This window comes from Pogoniulus pusillus, chromosome 12, assembly GCF_015220805.1.
Source record: "Pogoniulus pusillus isolate bPogPus1 chromosome 12, bPogPus1.pri, whole genome shotgun sequence".
In the NCBI taxonomy this organism is placed as follows: Eukaryota; Metazoa; Chordata; class Aves; order Piciformes; family Lybiidae; genus Pogoniulus; species Pogoniulus pusillus.
In genome coordinates, this window is record NC_087275.1 from 2,685,493 (window position 1) to 2,709,654 (window position 24,162).

Here is a 24,162-nt window from a genome sequence, read left to right on the forward strand (position 1 = left end):
CTTCCTCCTACTCAAACCTGGTACCCCAATGTAACTAAAACACTTGTTTGTGCATCACTGGCCAGGCATGAGTGGTGGTGTGAAGCACAGAGCCTTCCTGCTGGCCCTGCCAGCTCAGATCTTCTGCCTGTCCTCCCAACATTTGATCCTTTGGAAACTGGGCTCTCATTTAGCAAGCATCTGTAGTCCTTCTGGTTAGGAGGTCAGGCCAAGGGCAGGGTCCTACACTTTGGCCACAACAACCCCAAGCAGCGCTACAGGCTGGGGCCAGAGTGGCTGAGGAGCAGCCAGGCAGAGAGGGAGTTGGGGGTGCTGGTAGAGAGTAGATGAAGATGAGGCAGCAGTGCCCAGGTGGGCAGCAGCACCAGTGGCATCCTGGGCTGGCTGAGGAGCAGTGTGGGCAGCAGGACAAGGGAGGTTCTTCTGCCCCTGTGCTCAGCACTGGTCCAGTTCTGGGCTCCTCAATTCAAGAGAGATGTTGAGGTACTGGAATGTGTCCAGAGAAGAGCAACAAAGCTTTCCTCATGGCTAACCACTTTGGCCCCATAAGCTGCCATGCAGAGGCTGGTGTGGCAGGGAGCTCTGCCTTTGAAGCGGCTCAGCAGGGAAGTATCTCCAGCAAGATGATGATCAGGTTTAATTTATTTAAATAACATAAGAAAAGCTGTAAGAGCCCGTGGCTGGAGGGCAAAGAGAATGGAGCTGTGTGGCTCTCGACATAGCTCAGAAGGGTTTGAAATGAGAGATTTACATCTCGTTGTGCAGGCAGTGTGAGCCAGTGAGGCCGGTTGCTGCTCTCAGCACTAATTTGGGAGGCAGGGCAAAGGGGGAAGGCAGAGTGAAGTGAGCTCCTGGCCGTGATCTGCCTGACATTATGGTATGTGAACAGGAGATGGGAGCCCTGGTGAGGAAGAGGAGGGAAAGGGAGAGAGAAGAGATGGCTGCAGGGAAGAGGGCAGTGGCTTGTGATGGAGATGGCCTTAGCAGGTACTTTACCTATCCGGAGCAGTGAATTCCCTGGGTAGTGAATGTGTGGCAAAGGTGAATGCTCTGGGCTGGGCTGCATGCAGGAAGATTTCCCTCTCGTTTGCTCCATCTCATGAGCTTTTTCATTCCTCTTCTTGTGCCATGACTTTTCTGCCAGCAATACTGCCAGCAGTTATCTTTGTGGCAGTTTGTAGCTGCGCCTAGATGAACCCGCTGCAGCTTTCTGCAGCTCAGCTGATTTCATCACATCTTCCCTTGCTGTCAATGAAACTGCACTGGGATATGGTAATTATATTTCACCAGCATGCAGTGAAACTGTGGGCATTAACAGGCCTGCTGGTGCTGCCTTGACTGCAGAGATGGGGAGAATCATAGAACGAAAGCACTTGGAAGAGACCTCCAAGCTCAGCCAGCCCAACCTAGCACCCAGCCCTGGCCAATCAACCAGACCATGGCACTAAGTGCCTCATCCAGGCTTGGCTTCAACACCTCCAGCCACAGAGACTCCACCACCTCCCTGGGCAGCCCATTCCCATGCCAATCACTCTCTCTGCCAACAACTTCCTCCTAACATCCAGCCTAGACCTCCCCCGGTACAATTTGAGACTGTGTCCCCTTGTTCTGTTGCTGGGTGCCTGGCAGAAGAGCCCAACCCCACCTGGCTACAGCCTCCCTTCAGGTAGCTGTAGACAGTAATGAGGTCTGCCCTGGGCCTCCTCTTCTGCAGGCTGCCACCCCCAGCTCCCTCCTGTCCTCTGGTGGTAGAGGGGATAGGGGGCTGCAGATTTTCTTTTTTCCCTTCCTGTAGTGTCACTACCTTCTGTCCTCCAGTGCCACAGCTGGAGAAGCAGCCAGAGGTTCTGGAAGTGCCTTGGTTCCAGGCTGGGCATGCTGCAGTTTGTGTTTCTGCCCTCTGGAAGTCACTTCCCTCCCAATCCTGAAACGTCTTCATTTGGCCTGAGTGGGCCATTAAGGATAGAAACAAAAGGAATTGCTTCTCCTAAGTTATTTTTGTGAGATCAGGTTAAAGGAACTAAAGAGGTGTAGCTTGGGCTTACAAAGGCTGATGAGACAAGGGTGAAGATCAGGGTGCAAGGCTAAGGGGTGGTGTGATGGTTTGGGTGTTCCCTGCCCCTCCACACTTTGGAAATCACTCAGACTAGACTCAGCAGCTCTGGAAATTGAATGAAGCTTATATTTACAGCTTAGCACAATAGACAAGCAGATAGTTACAGTATAGACAGTTATAGACAGAAATAGACAAGGTAAAAGGGAATACAGAAACACAACAGCCCTCCCAGAAACCTGAGTCCCCAGGAGGGGCTCCCAACCACCCCTGCACCTTCCCCCTACCTCACTCAACCTTACCCCAGCCCCATGGAAGAATGGAGGTTGAGCAAGGGGGTTAGGAAGCAAAGTGGATTAACCAGAGAAACAGAAGGTGAGGTTAGAGAGAGAGCTGCAGCTCAGAGCTCCCCAGCAGTAGAAGTGCCTTATCTATGTTTGGATTCTTGTTCTTAAACCTCTCAGCAAGCCTATGAGTGAAGTAGACATCACCATTGTTCTCCTTTCACAGCCTGTAATCTACTTCTTCTCACCAAAACATTCTAGCCAGCTTCAACCTAGCACAAGTGGCTAAAGGATGTGGACAGGAGATGAGTCGTGAAGCACACTGTGGGGGCACATGGTGAAAGGGAGACTGCCCATGACACAGTAGCTTGATAGGAAGCAGGTGTATTGACCTGCACTGCTCTGCTGGGTGATGGAACACAGTTGCTGGGGCCATTGAGCAGGAGCTGTCATCTGTCCCAGCCAAGGGATTTGGGGACAGTTCTCTTTTAGATGGCAAGATGTGAGCTAACAGGACTTTGCTAGTACTTAACAATTAATTACAAGTGTAAACAGAAACCTCTCTCCCCTGCTCTTTGATACATCTGGGCTGCTGTGGCACTGCCGTCTCTCAAGCTGTGTTTCTCTGTCCCTGTTTGCTGCAGTGATCCCTGACTCGCTGCGAGTGACAGCAGTCCCACAGACACTGAACAAGGTGGAACATGACTCCCTGGAGCTGAAGTGTGAGGTGTCTAAGAGCACAGCCCAGCACAGCCACGTCTCCATCGCTTGGTACCGGCAGCGAGGCAGCGAGGCGCCCGTGGAGGTCATCTCCCTCAGCCGCGACTTCGTCCTGCGAGCTGGCAGTGCCTATGCCCAGCGGCAAGCCACGGGGGACGTTCGCTTGGACAAAGTTGGGGAGACCACCTCAAAGCTCACCATCTACAACCTCCACCCATCGGATCAGGGCGAGTTTTACTGCGAGGCAGCAGAGTGGATCCAGGACCCGGACAAATCTTGGTATGCCATGACCCGCAAGCGTTCCCAAGGTGCCATCGTCAACGTGCAAGCCACAGGTCAGTGTCTCCTCTGCCTCTTTTCCCTCTGGCTGTGGGTGGAGGTGGATAATATGGCTGCATCATGTTAGGTGGCTGAGGCTTGGATCCCTGCTTTGGTATGTGTCCTACTTGGGAGGAGGCTGACAGGGTGAAGCAAGGGCTGCAGCAGCAGAAGTGTGGCCAGCAGGGCCAGGGAGGGGATTTTCCCCCCCTACTCCACTCTAGTGAGACCCCACCTGGAGTACTGCATCCAGGTCTGGAGCCCCCATTACAAGAGGGATGTGGAGATGCTGGAGTGTGTCCAGAAAAGGGCCACAAGGATGCTCAGAGGGCTGCAGCAGCTCTGCTGTGAGCACAGACTGAGAGTTGGGGCTGTTGAGTCTGGAGCAGAGGAGGCTCCCAGGTGACCTTCTTGTGGCCTTCCAGGATCTGAAGGGGGCCTCCAAAAAAGCTGGGAAGGTACTTTTTAGGCTGTGAGGGAGTGCCAGGACTGTGCGGAATGGAGCAAAGCTGGAGGTGGGGAGAGTCAGGCTGGATGTGAGGAAGAGGTTGTTGAGCAGGAGAGTGGTGAGAGGCTGGAATGGGTTGCCCAGGGAGGTGTTTGAGGCCAGGCTGGCTGAGGCTGTGGGCAGCCTGCTCTAGGGTAGGGTGTCCATGCCCTTGGTGTGGGGGTTGGAACTGGCTGATCCTCGTGGTCCTTTCCAACCCTGACTGATTCTATGATTCTAAGGCAAAGGAGGGCCCAAGGGCTGCCTGCAGACAGGGAGAACATGAGGGAAGTGCAGCCAAGGGACACTGGGGTAGCAAGGGGCTTGCGTGGCAGACCTCCTGACACGTTCAGCAGTCTGGGGCTGGCACAGGAGCTGAACCATGTATCTTAAGCACTTGGTGCTACCACAGGCGATGAGGGTTTTGGTAAGTGAGAGGAGGTAGGAGTGACAGAGCAGCAACTGAAGGTAAGCAGCTTGCCTGAGTGGTGCAGGCTGTCCCGCTGGGCTTTGCCGTGCTGACATGAGCTGCTCTGTCTCTTCTCAGATAAGGAGTTCAGCGTCCGGCTGGAGACAGAGAAGCGGACATACATCGTGGGTGAGCCAGTGGAGTTTCGGTGCATCCTGGAGGCACAGAATGTCCCTGACCGCTACTTCTCTATCTCCTGGGCCTTCAACAGCTCCCTCATTGCCAGCCTGGGACCAAACGCTGTGCCAGTGCTCAACAACGAGTTTGCCCAACGTGAGGCTCTGGGCCAGCTCAAGGTGGCCAAAGAAAGTGACAGCGTTTTTGTGCTGAAGATCTACCGCCTCCGCCTCGAGGACAGCGGCAAGTACAACTGCCGGGTGACCGAGCGAGAGAAGACTGTGACGGGAGACTTCATTGACAAGGAGAGCAAGCGGCCAAAGAACATCCCCATCACTGTCCTGCCACTCAGTAAGTAGAGACCTGCCCATCCCCTCCTGGGGCGCCTGGGCAGCTAGCTGGTGAGGCTGTGGTGCGCCTGGACTTCCGCAGTGGGGAAGAGGGTGGGGAAGAGTTTGCGTGCAGTGGAGGCTTGAAATCCCCACTGGTGAGGTGATCTTTTGGTGGGAAGGGGATAGAGAAGGAGGGATTTGTGTCAGGTTTGTAGGTGGGGAAACATGCCCCCACCTTGGTATGGCAGTTTTGTCCTGAGCTGAAGGTGCTTGTGGCAGCATCTTACTTGCTCCTCACACCTTTCTCCTCACCTTGCTCTGCAGGGAGCTGGGTGCTGTCAAGTACACAATAGGCATGACAGAGAGACCAACTTGGCCTCGGTTTTATCCTAAGAGCCGCTAAGTTGCTGCAGGCTGTTCAGTGGCTGTTGCTCAGCTGTCTTGTCAGACAGCTGTACTGGAAGACACCAAGGTTCACCGTCTCCTTCAGCCCCTGTTTGCTGTTTAGTGTGGAGCCTTCTCGTGATCGCTGTGCGTCTGCTAACCCTGGTGAAAACAATCCTGCCAGAGGCTTTCCTGGATGCCTTTTATGTTCGTCAGAGAAATGTGAAGAATGCAGAAATAACAGGGAGAGGAGAGGGTCCTCTGACTCTTTCCTAGGTTTGCTGTCTGAAACTCAGGCAGCTGCGGCATGATGAGCCATGCATGTGCCCAGGCTACCCTGGCAGTGCGCTTTAATCCAAGGAGAAGATAACTGCGAGAGGATTTTGTGTGCTATTTGTCTCCTGTCTCTTAGATTTGTAGGGAAATGCAGCTCTCTCTTCTAGCTTTTTTTTCCTCACCCTCCTCATTTCTGCAAAAGGCAATTCTGTTTCTTTTCTCTCCTACCAATATTTGGTCTCGTTTGTTTGGTCTTGAAAATTACTTTAGCTAGAAGTCTTGCACTGGGCCAACGTCTGAAACGTAGTGTTTCTAAACACAGCCACCTTTTAGACAGGTTTTGTTCTTGCCTTCAATGCCTCACCAGCTCTAAGAACAAATGTGATGGTTTTCCAGGGGTTCTGTGTCCATAACTCTGATGGAATACAGCAGCAGTAACCAGCATGCTCTGAAAAAAACCAGCTGTAGAGTCTTACATCTCTGGGAAGCTCAGGATACCAGAGGTGTTTTGAGGTTACCCAGCATAGATAGCTACCTATAGTGTCACAAGCAATGGGAGTTGTGGAGAGCTCTTCTTAAAGATTGCTGTAGGGATGGACGTGGCACGATGGTGATGGGGATGCCCTGACTCGAAAAGCCCAGGGCGCAGGAGGGAATGCAGAGCCGTTGCACGCGGTGTGTGCTGCAGCAACACAAACCCCCTGAAGTTTTGCTGAGAGCCCATCCTGGACCTGCGAGCAGAAGATGTGGCAATGTCTCATGAGCCGTAGGCAGAGCGGTTCCTGCCATGTTTGGCCTCCACGTGCTTTGGGTGTGCAAGTCGCCAGGAGCAGCTCGCTGCCCACAGGCTGGTCTTGGATATGGTCGTGCATGAGATTAAGCCGTGCCCGGACCCAGTTGTGTAGGCAGTTTCCCGCAGCTGGTAGGAAGCCTCTCTGGCCACCAGCGTCCTTCTGGCAGAAGTGGCAAGTGTGTATCATCTGCCCTGTGTGTATGCGTTTCTCTCCTTAGAGACCAGCATCTCCTTGGAGATTATCAACAACGCCAGCAGTGTCTTGGAGGGCGAGAGCCTGCGGTTCGGCTGCAGCGTGCGCTCGGCCTTCGGGCCCCAAAGCCGCTTCTCCGTCGCCTGGCAGCTGGTGGACAAGCTGAACCGGCGCAGTGAGGTGGTGCGTCTGGATCGGGAGGGCACGCTGCAGCCGGGGCCCGCCTACGCTGAGCGCAGCAGCTATGGGGGCATCCAGGTAGAGCAGGTCCGGCCTGGCTCCTTCACCCTGGAGATCTTCAACAGCGTCAAGGCGGATGAGGGCCACTACGAGTGCCGGGTAGTCGAGTGGACACGGACACTGGATGGGGAGTGGCAGATGGTTGGGGAGCGCCACATGGGCACCCTGGTGTCCATCACTGCTCTGGGTGAGTACTCAAGGTACGGGGGGCCACGAGGCTGTGCTACCCACATGCCTGCCCTGCCCAAGGACATCACCTGGGAGTGGCTGAGGCTGCTCTCAGCACTCATGCCCATGCTTGCTGGCAAAATGGAAGTACCTGGCAGCTTGCCCGTGCTCCTGGTAGGTTGGTGCAAAACTCCTGCATGCCCCAATGTGTGCGAGGTCAAAGTCTAAAGGGTGGCTGTGGCAGGAGCAAAGCAGAGCTAAGGAGAGGGGCAGTGTTTCCAGCAGCCTTCCAAGAAGACTCCTGCATGCCTCAGTGTGTGCTAGGTCAAAGTCTAAAGGGTGGCTGTGGCAGGAGCAAAGCAGAGCTAAGGAGAGGGGCAGTGTTTCTAGCAGCCTTCCAAGAAGACTCCTGCATGCCTCAATGTGTGCTAGGTCAAAGTCTAAAGGGTGGCTGTGGCAGGAGCAAAGCAGAGCTAAGGAGAGGGGCAGTGTTTCTAGCAGCCTTCCAAGAAGACTCCTGCATGCCTCAGTGTGTGCTAGGTCAAAGTCTAAAGGGTGGCTGTGGCAGGAGCAAAGCAGAGCTAAGGAGAGGGGCAGTGTTTCTAGCAGCCTTCCAAGAAGGCTCCTGCATGCCTCAGTGTGTGCTAGGTCAAAGTCTAAAGGGTGGCTGTGGCAGGAGCAAAGCAGAGCTAAGGAGAGGGGCAGTGTTTCTAGCAGCCTTCCAAGAAGACAGGCTGCCAGTTCCTACAGTATTGGAGCTGGCTTATGGGCAGTAGTGGTGCTCCCCTGGCAGTCCATGGGCATTGATGCCTCCTTGCATGCCCTGGGTAAACCTTACCTCCACTTGCCAGACCAGGAGAGTAACACACTGGGCATGAATTGGCCTTGCCACCAGAAATGGCAAAGTCTCTGGCAGCATCAGAAACCTACAGAAGACATGGCCCAGATACAGTCCTCACTGCCTCTGGGAGGAGAGCAGACAGTGAGCTGCTGGCCCAGGGCTACACCATTGTCCGTGACCAAGCTGAACTAAGATCTGGGATCGTTGCAGCTGGTGCTCTGCTCTTCCATAGGGCTTCTCCCTTTCAAACCCATGACACTTTGTCAGTCTAAGAGAGGGCAGGAAGGGCATTAGGGATTTTGCACAGGTTGTGACTTATTTGGTCCTGCTGAGCCCTTGCTATGATAAGTTCTGAAGAAGTTCCCAAAGTGCCCCTGCAGGAGACTGGAGAAGGGAGACTGTTCCTATGAGGCTACTAATCTGCACAATTCCAAGGCTATAAAAATTTGGGGACCTCTCTTGAAAGATTGAGAGAAGAATTTCTGGGGTTTGTTTTTTCTTATTGGGTTGGGGGTTTTTTAATGTGGTTCTCTGCAGCGCTAAGCTTTGGCAAGATGTGTGAGAGACCAGACTTCAAAGTTGTTTTGTTTTCTGATTTAAATCTTGCCTTTTTTTTCCCCTTCCTTTCCTCCCTTTCACTTCCAACCTTCTTTCAGATGCTGTTCTGCCTGGAGCTAGAAATCTCTGCTCTATAGCTTCCAGAAATAGACAGGGTCATTAATCTGTAGAGAAAAGAAGGAGCATTCTTGTCTGGTTGCAACACTGAGGTCAGCAGACTTTGGCCTGCCCTAAGCCTGTGTGTTGGCCTTTCTGGTTGCCACTTGTGGAAGTCTCGAGACTCGTTTTAAATCTCAGTGCTTAGTCGCTTTTACTCCTGGTAAGATTTAAGATGCTTAAAATTGCCCAGCAGTTCCAGAAGATGTCCTTGTCCCAGAGTAATTGCTGGCTGCTGAGCACATCCTGTCAAGTCCTAAGCAATTCCCAGGCCCTCTTCCTCCAGCCAGCAAAGCTGAAGGAGCTGATGAAAATTTAGTGCCGAAAATACTGACTCTTATTTCACTGCTGCTGAATCTTTTCGTTCGGCACAGCGGTTTAGAGGTGTCCTGAGGAGCTCAAGTGGAAGGTCCCAAGAAATAGCAGGAGAGGTTTATGGCTACAGAAATTGCTAATAAACTTTTCCTTTCTTTTTAAAGAAGCAGTAAATTTAATGACACTGAACATGAGCCTGCAGTGTGCACATGCAGCCCAGGCAGCCAGCTGTGTCCTGGGCTGCTGCAGCAAGAGCAGTGTGGGCAGCAGGGCAAGGGAGGGGATTCTGCCCCTTGGCTCTGCTCTCCTCAGACCCCACTTGCAGTCCTGGGGGCAGTTCTGGAGCCCCCAGCACAAGGAGGACATGGAAGTGTTGGAGCCAGTCCAGAGGAGGGCCATGAGGATGCTCAGAGGGCTGCAGCAGCTCTGCTCTGAGGACAGGCTACAAGAGTTGGGGCTCTGCAGCCTGGAGAAGAGAAGGCTTTGAGGAGACCTTGGAGTGGCCTTCCAGTATCTGAAGGGGACCTACAGGAAGGCTGGAAAGGGACTATTGACAAAGTCTGGTAATGCCAGAACGAGGGGGAATGGGTTTGAACTGGCAGAGGGGAGATTCAAAGTAGATGTTAGGAAGAAGTTCTTTACAGTGAGAGTGGTGAGACACTGGCACAGGTTGAGGGTGGTGAGACACTGGCATAGGTTGCCCAGGGAGGTTGTGGAGCACAGAAGCACCCAACGTGATCAGAGATCACGTTGGGTGCTTCTGTGTTCCACAACCTCCCTGGAGGTGTTCAAGGCCAGGCTGAATGAGTCTTTGAGTGACCTGTTCTAGTGGGAGGTGTCCCTGCCTACGGCAGGGGGTTGGAGCTGGCTGATCCTTGAGGTCCCTTCCAACCCAAACCATTTTGTGATTCTGTGATTTCAAGTTAAGGTCTAATTATTTTCCAGTTTGCCAGGGTAAGAAACTCTTCAGCTGAACCAGCACACAGATGATGTTCAGACCCATAAATCTCTCTCGAAGGCGTTTCAGAAGCAATAGCCAGAAGGGAGATGAGCTGTCAGACAAGCCCAGATGTCCCTGATCTTTGGAGGATCTCAGTCCCTGGCTGGCTGGGGAAGGAGGCAGGCAGGGTGGTGGGGGACTGTTGTGTTCTTGAAGGGAGGCCTTGCAGAAAAACCTGCTCACTTTTATGCATGGCTTCTCCTCTTTTGTACTAAGTCCTGAAGGAAGAAGGGCTTTGGTGTGTTAACCTAAGTACCAGAAAATCATAGAAAATCGTGGAATCAGCCAGCTTGGAAGAGACCTCCAAGCTCAGCCAGTCCACCCTAGCACCCAGCCCTGTCCAGTCAACCAGACCATGGCACTGAGTGCCTCGTCCAGTCTTTGGATGAGCATGCTGGTTGGGCTGAGGACCTGAGATACACACCTGGCTTTTGCACAGCAGTCAAAAGAAGACTCTTCAAAAGCTTCCTTGCCCAGGCCAGCTGGAGATTAAATTTAAGAAGTCAACTGATCTTGGTGAAATGAAGGGAGTTTTCTAGAGCCACTGTTGGCTGCGCAGCGCTCTGAGCTGCTCAGTTGCTGGGGCAGCAGGGCTGCTTCAGTGTCTGATGGTCAGCACCGATATGGGAGTGAGGTGCAGCAGTCCTGCAGGGAAGTCAGCCTGTGTCTCCCTCTCCTTCCCTGGGTGATCACTGAACATGTTGGAAGAGGCTTTAATCCCAAAGGTTGAGCTGTCTTGTCAGAGATCAGATGTTCTGGTGCTCTGGGATGGCAATGCCATAGGGCTGCAGAAGCTGGAAGCATCTCAAGGCAGCGATGTCCATGCTGTGCCCGTCTGGCTTGTGGCAGCAGCTTTGTGGGTCATGATGAACTCCCAGCTCATCCCTCTAACAGTAATTTTGAGCCAGTGGCAAACTGCAGCTCTCTGCTGCTCCAGAAGCTGTTCATGTTTCTACTGGGCTCTGGCTGGAGTCTTTTTCTCCAGCAGAGGCAGCTGTGCAGGGCGCTGGGATGGTCAACACGGCAGGGAAAGAGAAGAAAGCTGCCAGACAGCCAGGAATACCCCATGGAGCCTCTTGGGAAGGGAGTGCTTCTTGGGGGATGTTGCTAGAGGAAAATCCACGTCCTTGCTAAATCTGCTGACAGCACCAAAGTGATCAGAAGAGAAGAAAATATTTCTCTCTGCATCTTAGAACAAGTGATCAGTGGAAGTCCTCTGACCCAAAATGTAAGCCAGACAACTGGGAACATGTTATCTTGAAATTACTAATAGACTGCTGGGTTTAGACTCCCCTGAACAAAATGCTGAGGGTAAACAAGTCAGAATGTATTGAGCGACTTGCAGAGGGGTGGATGTGCAAGGAGAGCTGCACAGAAGTGTCCGGGAGCTGTGATGTGGAAGAGCACAGAAGCCATGCTGTGCGAAGGACAGGAGCTTCTCTTTCAGCTGCCTCCATCCCGGGGTTTTGCAACCTCTGCCACCTCTGCAGTGCACAAGTGAAGGCTGCTGCTTCTCACTTCCCTCGTTTTGCCTTCACCTGCAACAACCAGCCACAGGCCTGGGGTTAGGGAACAGGGTGGGGACCCCCTGCCTGAGAGGTAGAACTGAACTGTGGAGTCTTGTGAGCAGTCACAGTATCACACAGTATCACAGTACCACAGTATCACAGTACCACAGTATCACAGTACCACAGTATCACAGTATCACAGTATCAGCAAGGTTGGAAGAGACCTCACAGATCATCAAGTCCAACCCTTTACCACAGAGCTCAAGGCTAGACCATGGCACCAAGTGCCATGTCCGGCCTTGCCTTGAACTGCCCCAGGGATGGCGACTCCACCACCTCCCCGGGCAGCCCATTCCAGTCAGGCTGGTGCTGAGTGTCTGCTCTGCCTAGTGCTGCTCCCTTGCCGTTATGCTGCTGCATCTTCATACGGGACTTGGGCATCTTGCCCGAGCTGGCTGCCTGCTCTCCCAGGTCCTCTGGGCAGAAGGGGAGTGTGATCCTGCTGCCGCTGCAGACAGCTGTTCACCACACTGCCACACGGGCACCAAAGTGCGTTTTTGTTGCTGCTTTTCGTGCCACCTTGAAATTGCAAACGAGGAGCCAACATCCCATGAGTAGCTGCTTCTTCTAGGCCCACAGCTGAGTGACCACCCCCAGCTTTTGCATGCTAGCAGCAGGGCCTGCTTAGGCAGACGTCTCTCACAGTCCTCTTCTCTCTTCCCGCAGAGGCTGGCTTTGCTGTCACCGCTATCTCCCGCACCCCCGGGGTGACCTATAACGAGTCTTTCGACCTGCAGTGCATCATCAAGCCCCACTACCCGTCGTGGGTGCCGGTGTCGGTGACGTGGCGTTTCCAGCCAGCGGGCAGCACCGAGTTTCACGACCTGGTCACCTTCACGCGCGACGGCGGAGTCCAGTGGGGCGACAGGTACGTGGGCTTCCGCACCCGCACCGCCATCGAGAAGGCCGAGGCCAGCAACAACGTGCGCCTGAGCATCAGCAGGGCCAGCGACACGGAGGCCGGCAAGTACCAGTGCGTGGCGGAGCTCTGGAGGAAGAACTACAACAGCAGCTGGACGCGGCTGGCGGACAGGACCTCCAACCTCCTGGAAATCAGGGTGCTGCGGCCAGGTGAGCGCCGGGAGGGGCAGGGGCTGCGTGTGCGGCGGGGGTGCTGCGGTGCTGCCTGGAGCAAGGACTGCTCTCGGAGCTGCAGCTGGCCTCTCGCACTTGTGCCTGGCTGAAGGGGAGGTGCTCGTCCTTTTGCCTGCAGATCTGTTGGAGCTCCATCATCCTGAGTGCCATCACACAGCACCTACAGGATGGCCAAGGGGTCAGGCCCAGCCAGCATGAGTTTAGGAAGGGCAGGTCCTGCCTCACCAACCTGAGCTCCTTTTATGATCAGGTTCCTGCCTGGTGAATGTGGGGCAGGCTGTGGATGGAGTCTGCCTGGACTGCAGCAAAGCCTTTGACACTGTCTGCCACAACAAGCTCCTGGCACAGCTGGCAGCTCCTGGCTTGGACAGATTCACTCTGATATGGGTCAGGAACTGGCTGGAGGGCTGGGCCCAGAGAGTGGTGGTGAATGGTGCCACATCCAGCTGGCAGCTGGCACCAGTGCTGTTCCCCAGGGATCAGTGCTGGGCACAGTCCTGTTCAGTATCTTTATTGATGATCTGGACCAGGGGTTTGAGTCCTGCATCAGTAAGTTTGCAGATGACACCAAGCTAGGAGCAGCTGTGGAGCTGCTGGAGGGTAGGAGTGCCCTGCAGAGGGACCTGGCCAGGCTGGATGGGTGGGCAGAGGCCAATGGGATGAGACTGAACAAGGCCAAGTGCAGGGTTCTGCACTTTAGCCACAACAACCCAAGCAGCACTACAGGCTGGGGCCAGAGTGGCTGAGAGCAGCCAGGCAGAGAGGGAGCTGGGGGTGCTGGGAGAGAGGAGCTGCAGCTGAGGCAGCAGTGTGCCCAGGTGGGCAGCAGAGCCAATGGCATCCTGGGCTGGCTCAGGAGCAGCGTGGCCAGCAGGACAAGGGAGGTAACTGCCTACATCTCTTGCTCAGTAACTGGCTACATCTCTTGTTGTGCTGGAGGTATCTTCAAAAGCAGCTAGTGATCAGAGCATGAGTTTCATGCCCACTAGAGGAAAGGTCTCAGTTTCTGAAAGTCACCCAGGCCGTGGGTGTCCAGGCAGAGTGTGCAGCAGCTAAGCAAGAGATACCTGGCTGGGCAGGCAGAGCAGAACACGTACGAGGAGGTTATGTTCCCTGTGCCGCCAGTGAGAGTTGGGCACCTTCTGTAGGCTTTGTCACTAATATGTTGGTGATTCCTTGTATTGCCCATGAAGGGTGCACATATATGTGGTCAGGACAGCTCTGAGTCCCTGCTGAGCCAAACTGTTTACTGCTGTCTTGGCCTTAAGGCAGGAGATGAACTTCTGAGTGAGCCTTTTAGCGCTTTCGAGACTCTTGGCTTAGGTCCTTGCATCATGGTAGTCCTCTCTGTGTTCCTGTGCAGAAGTGACTCTTTCCTAGGGTCTTTCTGGCTTAGGCTTTGTGTTTTTCCCCTCAGTGGTCTTTCTCATACTCTCCTACACCTTCCCCAACCCTGAGCATGTCTTTAGAAAAGGATGTTAGGGGTTGGAAGGGACACAAGGAGATCATCGAGTCAAACTCCCCTGCCAGAGCAGAACCATACAATCTGGCACAGATCACAGAGGAACACATCCAGACAGGCCCTGAAAGGCTCCAGAGAAGGAGACTCCACAGCCTCTCTGGGCAGCCTGTGCCAGGGCTCTGGGACCCTCACAGTAAAGAAGTTCCCCCTTGTGCTGAGCTTGAACCTCCTGTGCTGCAGCTTACACCCATTGCTGCTTGTCCTATCCCAGGCAGCAGTGAGCAGAGCCTGTCTCCCCCTCCTGGCAGCCCTCAGATACTTATAAACATTGATCAAATCCCCTCTCAGTCTTCTCTTCTCCAGACTAAGCAGCCCCATGGCCCTCAGCCTCTCCTCATCAGCCATGCCCTCCAGTCCCCTCATCATCCTCGTAGCCCTCCACTGAACTCTCTCCAGCAGATCCCTGTCCCTCTTCAACTGGGGACCCCAAAAGTCAGGGGCATCTCATGAAGCTTTGTCATTTTTTTTCCCTCCTCTGCTTCCTTGTCCTCATCTCCAGGTTAATTTTCTCCATTTATCTTGATTATCCTGCCTTGTAATGCATGTTTTATTGCTCACAAGGTCACGCTGGAGATGTTCATCGGTTTAGCTTATCTCCCTGGAAACAGCACTGCCTGAGGATGTGTAGTCCCTGGAGTAACCTGCTGCTTCATGGCACATCTCTGTGCATGCATATGTATAAGAAGAATCCTTGATAACAGCTTCCAGAAGGGAGCTTCTGTGTCACAGCTGAGGGTGGCAAGAAGGACACTTAGAATCATAGAATCAGTCAGGGTTGGAAGGGACCACAAGGAGCAGCCAGTGCCAACCCCCCTGCCATGCCCAGGGACACCCTACCCTAGAGCAGGCTGCACACAGCCTCAGCCAGCCTGGCCTCAAACACCTCCAGCCATGGGGCCTCAACCACCTCCCTGGGCAACCCATTCCAGCCTCTCACCACTCTCATGCTCAACAACTTCCTCCTCACCTCCAGCCTCACTCTCCCCACCTCCACCTTTGCTCCATTCCCCCCACTCCTGGCACTCCCTGACAGCCTAAAAAGTCCCTCCCCAGCTTTTTTGTAGCCCTCTTCAGATCCTGGAAGGCCACAAGAAGGTCACCTGGGAGCCTCCTCTGCTCCAGCCTGCACAGCCCCAACTCTTTCAGTCTGTGCTCACAGCAGAGCTGCTGCAGCCTCTGAGCATCCTCCTGGCCCTGCTCTGGACACAGTCCAGCATCTCCACATCCCTCTTGTAATGGGGGCTCCAGCACTGGATGCAGTACTCCAGGTGGGGTCTGAGCAGACCACAGCAGAGGGGGAAAATCCCCTCCCTGGCCCTGCTGGCCACACTTCTGCTGCTGCAGCCCAGGCTCTGCTTGGCTTTCTGGGCTGCAAGTGCACACTGCTGGCTCCTACTGAGCTTCTCATCCAGCAGCACCCCGAGGTACCACTCCTCAGGGCTGCTCTCCAGCCAGGCACTGCCAAGCCTGCATTTGTGCTTGGGAAAAAACTTAGAGCACATTTAAGTGTGCTCTGGCAGCCAGTTTTGTATTGGAGTAGCAATCAATCAAGTGATGCCTTAACAGATGTTCCAGCTGTTGCACTGGCAGCCACTCCCATTCTCTGAGTCCTGCAGGCTGCAGAGGGTCGTGGCACTTTGGGGCATGGTGAGGTAGTCATGGTAGTGTTGGGTTGACAGCTGGACTTGATGATCTTAGGAGTGTTTCCAACCTCAGCTATTCCACAGTTTTATGTCATTGCTGAGTCTTTGGCTGGATAACCTCCAGAGAGTATCCAGGATAATGTGGGAGGTCTCATCTGCAGACATCTCTGAATGAACATCCTAGAGCCCCCCAGTCAGATCTGTGCTGATGGAGCAGCTGCTGGTTTTCAGATTCACAGGAGCAGCTCTGCTATGAGAACAGACTGAAAGAGATGAGGCTGGAGTCAGGAGAAGAGGAAGCTCCCAGGTGACCTTATTGTGGCCTTCTAGTGTCTGAAGGGGGCCTACAAAAAAGCTGAGGAGGGACTTTTTAGGCTCTCAGGGAGTGACAGGACTGGGGGGAATGGAGCAAAGCTGGAGGTGAGAAGGAAGTTGTTGAGCAGGAGAGTGGTGAGAGGCTGGAATGGGTTGCCCAGGGAGGTGGTTGAGGCCCCATGGCTGGAGGTGTTTGAGGCCAGGCTGGCTGAGGCTGTGTGCAGCCTGCTCTAGGGTAGAATGTCCCTGGGCATGGCAGGGGGGTTGGAACTGGCTGCTCCTTGTGGTCCCTTCCAACCCTGCCTGATTCTATGATTCTGATTCTATGATTCTATATTCAGAGTTTCTTCAACAGGGGTCATTCAGGCACCCTGAAGGACTGACCAGCTGAGAGGGTGTCAGTCTAATTCTGTCTTCATAGGCTCCTTAATGTGATACAACCTCAGGATACTCTTTGGTGTCTTAATCTTTGCTTTCTTTTTCCTTTGCCACTAAGCTATGGCTTTTTGCCTTGTCCCCTGTGCCAGTGGGTTTGGGGTGAACGCTCTCCACTACCAGTGGACACTGTAGAGAAGAGTTTTCTGGAGGTCTTCTGGCAAACTGAGCCAACATGTTTCCAAATTGTAAGTTCATGTTGAGATTCTGGCTCCCTCTTAAACCACTGCTCCCTATTTGTCAGAGTGACCTTTCTATTTGACAGCATCCAGGTGCAGACATTGCAATCAATAAATGTCAGTGTAGTGGTTTAGTGCAAGGGCTGAACTCCCTCACTCCCACCACTCCCCCTGCCATCTCCTCTCCTTACCTGGAGACAAGAAAAGGAGGGGGGGAAAAGAGGCAGAGTTTTCCATTGATTTACACAGTGTTTTACTCCTCTGCTACAAAGATCAGAGAATCAACCAGGATGGACACAGTGGCTTCTCCTTCAATGTGACAGGGCCAGGTGGTGAAAAGATCATAGAATCAACTGGGTTGGAAGAGACCTCCAAGCTCATCCAGTCCAACCTAGCACCCAACCCTGCCCAATCAACCAGACCATGGCACTAAGTGCCCCAGCCAGGCTTGGCTTCAACACCTCCAGGCACAGCCACTCCACCACCTCCCTGGGCAGCCCATTCCAATGCCAATCACTCTCTCTGCCAGGAACTTCCTCCTAACACCCAGCCTAGACCTCCCCTGGCACAACTTGATTATGCTTGATTACATCAGCATATATAGAGAACAGAAGGAAAAGGGCAAGGAATAGCTGTCTGCATCCCATAACAAGTGAAAACTCAGGGAGCATAAAGACACAGCTGCTTTTGCTGCCCCACACTGGACACCAAGAAAGAATATAATGGCTTAGTGCAAGGGCTGAATTCCCCCACACCTCCCACTCCACCTCCTGTCTCCTCTTTCTCCTTACCAGGAGATAAGAAAGAGAGGGGAAAAAAGCAGAGGGAGAGTTTGCCATTGATTTATAGAATCATAGAATGGTTTAGGTTGGAATGGACCTCTTTATCATCCAGTTCCAACCCCCTGCCATAGGCAGGGACACCTCCCACTAGAACTCGAGGCCTCATCCAACCTGGCTTTGAACACCTCCAGGGAGGTCGTGGAGCACAGAAGCACCCAACGTGATCAAAGATCACGTTGGGTGCTTCTGTGCTCCACGACCTCCCTGGGCAACCTGTGCCAGTATCTCACCACCCTCAACATGTGCCAGTGTCTCACCACCCTTAACCTGTACCAGTGTCTCACCACCCTCACTGCAAAGAACCCTTTCCTAACATGCAGTTTGAATCTCCCCTCTGCCACTTTAAACCCATTTCCCCTTCTCCTGTCATTACAAGACCTTGTCAATAGCCCCTCCCTAACCTTACTGTAGGTCCCCTTCAGATACTGGGAGGCCACTCTAAAGTCTCCTGGATGCCTACTCCAGGCTGCATAGCCCCAACTCTTGCAGCCTTTCCTCATAGCAGAGCTGCTGCAGCCCTCTGAGCATCTTCGTGGTCCTCTTCTGGACTGGCTCCAACACTTCCATGTCCTTCTTGTGTTGGGGGCTCCAGAACTGCCCCCAGGACTGCAGGTGGGGTCTGAGGAGAGCAGAGTATTTTACTCCTCTGCTATCAAGATAGCAGATTACACCAGTACATGTAGCAAACAGAAGGCAAAGGGAAAGGAAATCCCCTATGAGTCCCCTAACAAGCGAAAACACAGCCTCTGCTCAAGGACTGGAAAGGTAACAGAGCCTGAGCCTCTCCTGCCCAGGGTGGTAATGCCCTGCAGCCACACATGCTGCAGTTGTAAATCCATGATTCTGATAGTGGAGAATATTATGTGGTTCAGACCACTGCAGTCAGCCTTTCAAGTATGTTGAGGTGAGAGAGGTAAAATAGTGGCTGCCTGATTGCTTCATTAATCTCTTGGCTGTGTGAAATTGCACATCCTCAAGGGACAGGGTGCTGGAGCTTCTCCTGGTGTGTCAATTTGCCATTTCAGCACTCAGGCTGCCTCTCCTTGCCACTCTTGCAGTGGGTAATGGTTGTAGTTGTCATCTTTGAGTTACTCTGAGTGGTAACTGCAGAGGCTGCAGCAGTGGTTTCGAATTCTGTGTATTAATGTGGCTGCAAAGTAATTTCACCTACAGCTATCTCATAGCCAACATGTAATGTTCAGCAGCTTGAAACATTCTGGTCCTTTCATACTCCTAGGAAGAAATGAGCAGTGTTTGGGAAATGAAACAGAGCTCCTGACAGAGGGACTGAAGAAGGCAGGCATGGCAGCATTGTCAGCCCTGAATACAAGGGCTCTAGGCAGGTGTCCTGCACGGCATCTGGAGCCAGATTGGGCCCCTGAGTGTGATGTTTCTGGCCCTTTGTGCTTGAAGCCTTCTATAAGGACTGGGAGTGTGAGGAAAAACCCATGTGAGAGCTTAGAGACAATGTAAGTATCATGGGGGCAATGTGGGATCCTGGGGTGTATTAGGAGGAGTGTGTCCAGCAGATCAAGGGAGGTTCTCCTGCCCCTCTGCTCTGCTCTGCTGAGACCTCATCTTGAATACTGCCTTCAGATTTGGGCTCCCCAGTTTCAGAGGGACAGGGATCTGCTGGAGGGGGACCAGTGGTGAGCTACAAGGATGATGAGGGGATGGGAGGGCATGGCTGATGAGGAGAGGCTGAGGGACCTGGGGCTGCTTAGTCTGGGGAAGAGAAGACTGAGAGGGGATTTGATCAATGTTTATAAGTGTCTGAGGGCTGCCAGGAGTGGGGGACAGGCTCTGCTCACTGCTCCCTGGGACAGGAACAAGCAGCAATGGGTGTAAGCTGCAGCACAGGAGGTTCCAGCTCAGCACAAGGAGGAACTTCTTTACTGTGAGGGTCCCAGAGCACTGGCACAGGCTGCCCAGAGAGGTTGTGGAGTCTCCTTCTCTGGAGCCTTTCAAGGCCTTTCTGGATGTGTTCCTCTGTGATCTGTGCCAGATTGTGTGGTCCTGCTCTGGCAGGGGGATTGGACTCGATGATCTCCTCGGGTCCCTTCCAACCCCTAACATCCTGTGAGCCTGTGATTATCATTTGCTGGGGTGTGAAAACTCCACAGCAGTAGGACCTGAAGCTCCCTTTCATGGCCTGATCCTACAAGTCGTGCAAGTCTGTGCATCTTAGGTCATAAAGTAGAGGGAGGGTTGTGCACAGGTAGAGGCATGCAGCCCCAGGTAGCTTGTGTGTGCTTTGCAGGGAGAGAGACCTGCACTGCTGCAGGGTGAGTGCTGAGGTTTAAGTTCTGTAGGCTGGGGCAGAAATCCAGGTCTGGTAAGGGTCTGTTGGGCAGGATTGAGGACCAGACTGGCTAGACTGCCTGTGTCTGTTTTGTGTCCTTACAGCACAGTGCTCTCTTTTTTCACTTCCATCCCTCAAGCTGCCTGTTGTTTCTCTCTTGGTGAGCTCATGTTGCAGCAGAGGAGGAAGAACAATAAACTTATGGCTCAGTTCATGCCAGCTGCTTCCCTGAAGCCAGAGCTGGCAGGAGACCACGCAGAGGAGCATGGGCTGACCTTGGAGCAATCCCCAAGTGCAGCACTGAAGATTTCTTCACACTCACATCCTTGTTTGCTGCTCCCCCTTCTGCTGTAGTATCTGGCCCCACTCTGAAACCCTGGTTCTTTCATCCCTGACAGCTGAGGCTTGCCCCAAAGGCTTACCACCTCTTTCCCCCAAGATTCAGCACTCCTTTCCCTTCTAGAGATGTTGCCTTGCTCTTTGCACACTTGACCCTTTCCAGTGGAGAGGAGTATCCTCTATGCAAGCTTTACCAGGCTGGTCTGCCAGCAATCAGTCAGGGCAGGTATGTCCAGTGTGTGGAGGGGAGAGGTGTGGTGGCTCCCTAGCACTTGCTAATCTCTTGAGGCAGATTGCAAGTGGCTCCCTTTGAATCCTGTTTGCATTTGGTGTGAGGGTGCCCACTGGACATTAGCCACTCGCTGTGGTCTGCCTGCTTCCTGACTCAGCATGGAAGTGGGCTGGTGCCAGGCTCTGGATCCTGCCTGAGGAAGGAAGGTGGTAGGGTGGATAGATGCAGGTGGAGAACTGAAAGCATCCAGGCAGGCTCTGTTCCTGACTCCTCCTTGGATGTGTCTTCTCTCTGCCAAGTTTCCAGAGATGGAGCAGCTGAGATGGGAGGTGCTGTCTGAGAACAGCACAGGTCTGTGCAGCCTTCGGGATCAGACAAGGGCAGCAGTCTCTGAGGAGGGCTCTCCTAAGAGCTGTGCAAGCTAGGACACCCAGATAGGACTATTTTGGCAAGGAGGCTTGAGCAGATTTGTGCTGGTGCATTAAATTACCATTGTCCTTGTACACATTTCCACACTTACCTTTCCCCTGTCGCACAAGCGAGAGGGTGATTTGGCAGAGCTTTGGGAAGGCCTTGGCTCTGGCTGCTGGGAACTCCTTCTGGCAGCAGCAGAATAAAAGGGTAGGGCTTTCATAGAACAGGAGGTTGTGACAGTCCCCTGCAGAGCACCCTCCTCACCCCTTTCATGCTCAGGCACAGAGCTGCCCATCCCAATGTGCAGCTCACCCCAGGCCTCTGCGCTCTTCCCATCCCTCCATCTTTGCATCATCCCTTTGGCCAGCTCCTCCATGACTAACCCTGGAGTGGGCACACAGGGAGATGCTGCAGTTGCAGCTATAAATCTGCCCTCTTGCTGCTGGGGTTTTGACAGTAATGAATGTGGAAGGAGGGACGGGGAGGGGTGGCAGAGGATGGTAACTGAGCAGACACCACGGGTGCTGGGCTCCTTGCTGCTTTTCTGCAAGCTGGGCTATGGCAGATTGATTGACCTGGGAGCCATTGAGCAAACAAGGCAGAGAGGCTCTTCATTAGAGCATTAATTAGCTTCCAGGAGCTCTCCAGGGGTTGCTTCATGAAGTTTGGTTTATTAGGAGCTGTCAAGTCGGAACTGTCATGGAGGAGGGTGGAGGCTCCTCAGGCTGGCCTTGGAGCAGCTGGGGGAGTCTTGTTCCTGTACCTTGCTTTGAGAGCAGGGTGAGCCAGCGCTGTCCTTTGCCTGAAACCCTGCCCCTGGGTGAGTGCAGAGCACTTTGCTGCCCTCCTGCTGTCCACCAGAAACCACCGATGGCAGCCTGGCTGCACTGGATTAGCACTGGCCAGAGAAACCTGAGGAGCAAATAGCAGAGGACCCTCACCCCTTTGTCCAAAGCCACCCCTGGAAGCCACAGAGAGACAGCTCAGTACCTTGCTCGCTCTTCCCTCTGCAGAGTCAGTGAGCTGCCAGGCAGGGGGTGGTTGTGACTGTGCAGACTGTGGCCAGGATAAGGCAGAGGACAGCTGGAAAAGCAGGCTGCCTAATGGCACTTAATGCTGGGAGAGGAGGAGGAATGACCTAACAATTGCTGGGACACTCGTGGTGTACAGGGAAAGGCTTTTCCTTAGAAAGGACCATCAGATATTTCTGTTAATGCCTTTCTTCTGTCTCACCTCTTAGTGATGTCTGCATGCAAGGAATCCTGTCATGGGTGGATGTGAAAGATGCCTTTTCTGCCATGGGTGGGGTACTGACCAGCCTCATGAGTGGATGCTCAAACAAGTGTTTTCCAGGGCCACAAAGTGCATCTTTTAAAGCCTGACACCTTTGCTGCTGGCAGCATCAAGCAATAAAGTTAAACAAGGAGAGCTAATGAGCTGGAAACTTCCTCACAGAAGCAAACTCCAGAAACTTATGTTTGCTGCTTGCTTGATCCCAGAGTGGTTTTGCTCTGTAGAACAGCACTGCTTCCTGGCTTGGCAGCTGCCTGCTCCATCTGGCAAACACTCACACACTTGCTTGAGTGATGGAGGAGTTCACAAAGTGCTCAGGAGAGACAGGAGGCTGTTTATCAGCAGCTGCAACCGTGGTGCAGAGCTGTCACCTCTCCCCTGGGTGCTCAGGGTCTTGCTCCTTTCCCTTCACCACCAGCCGGGCAGGACCTGCTGTTCTGCCTCAGAGCTGCTGCTCTTTCCATGCTGGCTTCCAGCACACTGAACAGATGAAATGAAGGGGCTTGGTGTTGCATGACCCAGGGCTGTCCTTTCACACAGACCTGCCTTAACAACCCACTGGAGCCTGTTTTTTCTCCAAGTAGCACAGGTGGGTTTGCTTCTTCCAATTTGCCCCCCTGGTAGTCTGCTACCTCAAGGCATTTGCACTGGGGAGCTCTGTACCTGCACTTGCCAGGTCCTCTGGGACAGCTTCCCCACTTCGATTTGCTACCACCTCCTTGGCACAGTTATTTATCCTAGGCTGGCATTCTAGGGTGGTTTTCTTCCACACTTAGCCATCACACCCTGCTCCAGACATCACTGTCCCACATCTCCATGCACTGTCACAGATGGGTCATGCAACACCAAGCCCCTTCATTTCATCTGTTCAGTGTGCTGGAAGCCAGTATGGAAAGAGCAGCAGCTCTGAGGCAGAACAGCAGGTCTTACCCAGCTGGTGGTGAAGTGATGCATCTGAGAGCTTCCTCTTCTTGCTACTGCTGTGGTGCATAATGTACCCTCTGGTGTTTGGGCACTGGTTTGTAAATAGAAATTCAAGGTGAGGCTTCACCTGTTGGCATGCATCCCCCTGAGGATGCCCTCCCTGCCCCGTTCCAAGCAAGGTGCTTTCCTGGCTGACCTTCTCAAGCTGGCTGTGATTTTGTGCTCGCAGGTATCAGAGAGATGCTCTGCCACATCATGCAAATGGTCAGATCTGGCCCTGTGCACATTACATGTAGGCATGACCTTAGAATCATAGAGTCAACCAGGTTGGAAGAGACCTTCAAGATCATCCAGTCCAACCTAGCACCCAGCCCTATCCAGTCATCTAGACCTTGCTTACACTGGTGTCAGCAGAGCTGAATCAACCCCAGTGAATGCTATCTTGATCCCACAAAAAGGCTGTCACGTCGAAATGAGCTCATTGACCTGAGCAGCAGGGGAGGGATCTTGTGTTGAGTGTGCTGCAGCATTCCTCACCAAATGCTGGGGATTCTGAAGCTGGCCTTCTGGGGTCAAAGCTGTCATTTACCTCCCCCTGCCTTTGATTTCCCATCTGGAAGCAGCAATATTTGGCTGCTCTGCAGGTTTGCCCTTGAAACGTTTCTGTCAGAGCCAAACATGTTGAGATGATTGCAATTTGTTGCGTTCAGGGCTTCCTTTGGGGCCTCAGGCTGGAAGTGCACCCAAGGGTATATAACCTGAGAAGCTGGATGCATTTCTTGGATGCATTTCATGAGGGTGAAGGGGGTGGGAATACATCTTTGCACCTAGTGGGACTCTAACCCAGCACCACCTGCTCTGTGTGTGCCCATTGATCTCGCTGCAGGCAGTGTTACTCTTCAGCCCTGTCCCAAGACTGACGATGCCAGGAGACCTGGGCTGCATTCAGAACATGCTGCTCTGGTCACATTCACTCTCTTCACACTTACTTCTTTAGGAGCAATTTTTTTCCCTTCCATTTCAAAGCACTCTCTGGCTTCAGTCTCTGATGGCTCCTGAGCAGTTCTCCTCTCCCATTGGCGTGGCGTGCAACGCGCACAGCCACGGTGCCAGCCTCTTTGCAGTCTCTGCACGTGCAGCTGCTTTGATGCTGTCTTGGATGTCTTCTCTCCACACACTTCAGCTTCTCATCGATTCTGTTTGCTCTCCTTGGACTAAAACACTCTGCAGTGAACAGTGCTTAGACTCTTCGGCTTAAAACAGCCCTTTGTGGGAGAGAGAGCACTGGTGGGTTTCCATTCTTCTCTGGTTCATGCTTGGAGCCCCAGCTCCTCAGCTGCCATGCTGGTCACCAC

The 24,162-nt window shown here is 53.3% G+C and overlaps 1 protein-coding gene across 3 annotated transcripts in view; it reads left to right on the top strand.

Annotated features, from left to right (window-relative positions):
• The window catches only part of IGSF3 (immunoglobulin superfamily member 3), a 175,309-nt gene that overhangs the window by 117,613 nt on the left and 33,534 nt on the right, over nucleotides 1-24,162 (top strand). For all 3 annotated transcript variants that reach the window (XM_064152262.1, XM_064152264.1, XM_064152263.1), the window contains 4 exons: nucleotides 2,982-3,392; nucleotides 4,410-4,799; nucleotides 6,452-6,853; nucleotides 11,939-12,343. In XM_064152262.1, the coding sequence (XP_064008332.1) occupies nucleotides 2,982-3,392; nucleotides 4,410-4,799; nucleotides 6,452-6,853; nucleotides 11,939-12,343 (1,608 nt within the window). The remainder of the gene's footprint in view (nucleotides 1-2,981; nucleotides 3,393-4,409; nucleotides 4,800-6,451; nucleotides 6,854-11,938; nucleotides 12,344-24,162) is intronic.